The sequence below is a fragment of the Seriola lalandi genome, unplaced genomic scaffold (assembly GCF_002814215.2).
Source record: "Seriola lalandi dorsalis isolate HSWRI2012SDOR001 ecotype SW California unplaced genomic scaffold, Sedor1 jcf7180002054129, whole genome shotgun sequence".
Taxonomy (NCBI): Eukaryota; Metazoa; Chordata; class Actinopteri; order Carangiformes; family Carangidae; genus Seriola; species Seriola lalandi.
The window spans coordinates 6,060-8,219 of record NW_019524682.1 but is presented as its reverse complement, the minus strand read 5'-3'; the positions used below and the strand labels follow the sequence as shown (position 1 = coordinate 8,219).

At 38.7% G+C, this 2,160-nt stretch overlaps 1 protein-coding gene across 2 annotated transcripts in view; it reads left to right on the top strand.

Annotated features, from left to right (window-relative positions):
• Positions 1 to 2,151, top strand: part of LOC111652955 (rho GTPase-activating protein 19-like) — an 8,057-nt gene extending 5,906 nt beyond the window's left edge. The window contains exon 12 of one of the 2 annotated variants that reach the window (XM_023403372.2): positions 24 to 2,151. In XM_023403372.2, the coding sequence (XP_023259140.1) occupies positions 24 to 80 (57 nt within the window). In that variant the 3' untranslated portion in view covers positions 81 to 2,151. Of the gene's footprint in view, positions 1 to 20 lie in introns of both variants that reach the window. The other variant, XM_087173224.1, reaches the window with a different exon arrangement.
• The last annotated feature ends 9 nt before the right edge of the window (positions 2,152 to 2,160 follow it).

Sequence of the window (2,160 nt, the reverse complement as noted above, 5' to 3'; positions counted from 1 at the left end):
CCCCCTCCATAATCTCTCAGCAGGACTCTCCCTCTGTGTCCAGGATGTGTTTCTCTCCTGCTCAGGAGATCTCAGTGTAAAACCCGACACGTCAGACTGGATTTGGGCAGTATTAATATTATTAATCCTCATGTTTATCATTGTGTTTTCATTGTAGTGAGTCTGTTATAACTGTGACTAATGTAAAGCAGCTTTAGCTTCAGCCAGAGGAGCCAAACCAAAATCAGGAACTCTCTGTCCTCGCTGAGTTTTTACAAACTGATGCCAACAGTTGAATAAAATCCTCCATTGCAGCTTTTATGTTAGATGACTTAACATGAGCACGAATAATATAAAGGAAATCAGACTCATTTCCAATGGGTATACGTTATCTAAAGTTTCCAAAATCCCAGTGATGTTTTTACTATGTGCAACTTGGTTTGTTAGTGATTCTGATCTGATTGATTGAAGCAAAAATCAACAACATTAAATCAAAGGGTCCACAGGCTTTTACTTCTCTAAGAATATGGTGATGTTTGTAAAGTTATTTTATTTTAATTCTAGACCACACAGTGACTCCACTGTGTTTGTGTGCAGTCACTGCAGTTGTTAAGGTACTTTGGGAGTCAGTCCGAGGGATTTATAGGCAAATGACACATTATATTTATTCATTTTTGATTGTTTTATTTTGGAAATCAGATGTGATGAGAGTGGATGTAGAGCTGAGCGATATGACCAATTATGAGAATCACAGTATTATGGATTTTGACAAGTGAAAAATTAACATATTTACAATCACACGTTCGCATTATATGATCTGCTACAAGCACATGTTGTAAAGCTACTCACACAAGCATTAATACTCATGGTGTGGCGTGGCGCTCTGTTGTTGGGGACGATCGCTCAGCTCTGCCTGACTTTGCTTTGGTTTGGCTTCACCGGCTCAGAGCTGCGTGTGTTCAGTTATCACTTGAACCTTATTTTATTGGCTACTGTATCAGAGTCTTTGACCACTAGCTATCTGAGCTTACAGTCTGCTGTAGTGTGTAGAATATGTTTACATGTTGTACCGTGAGTGTGTGAGTGTGTGTGTGTGTGTGTTTAAAGTTTTTAGAGTTTGTTCTCATTGGGAACTGTGATGTGGGATAAATTCTAACTCTTTTGGGTGAAAACTTCTTGGTGTTTTGCTGCTGATCCAGAATCAGTGAGCAAATGACTCATCCTGATGTGAAATACAGGATTTAATTAATGATCATTTTTACTGCTCTCTTTATGAAACCAGTGACTGTTTGTGAATCTATGGAATATGAAATGTGACATTACCATTTTTTTTTTTTTTTTACTTCAGCTGGTGATGGAGGTTTCATTCGTCTTAAACAAAAGTGGCTGAGAGATTTGTTATGTTGGTGGTTTCAATGAAAGTTTAAAGGGTGTTTTTGTAAGTATTTACTCTGATGGAAATGAGCAGTAATCTGTTACAGAGAGGTCCTCTCTTCTTAACGTGTGTGTGTGTGTGTGTGTGTGTGTGTGTGTGTGTGTGTGTGTGTGTGTGTGTGTGTGTATCTAAGGGGAAATGTGTTAAGAAGAGGCCATGCTCTTGTTGAGGCACGAGTCAGTAAAATAGCACAGGAGACGGTTTTGAACACATCATATACTAACAGCCTGTTACAGCTATTAATGTTGGATTTTAGCGTCTGTCATCCTGAACTATGTAAACGACAGTGGCAGGATTTTATTTCGGATTATGTGTGATTAAGGGGGCATTAAGTAATTAAAGTAGTAAATTAAACCTCAGAGAGACTGTGCTGAATATAAACATGTTTCTCCACAAAATAAGCTTCTTCAGTGCATCTCTGAAATCTGTTGCTTAATTAATTACAGTAAACATCTACAAAACTGTGATTCAAATACATAAACACCTCACAAAGAATAAGTAAACCAATGCAGTTTCCTATAATTCACACAGGTGCATTGTGGGTTTTTTTTTTGCATTGCAGAAAGTAGAAATGTTACTTAATGCCCCTTTTTAAATGTTTTGTACTGTGTCATTTTGTGCTGTTCTCAGCTCATGGCTTGACTTAACTGATGTCTGCTCAGTTTGTTGCGTACCGAGTACAGATGCACCGCTACCGGTTTCACGTTCCGCAGGGAGGTCAAAGGTCAGCCGCTGGGCCGGTGCCT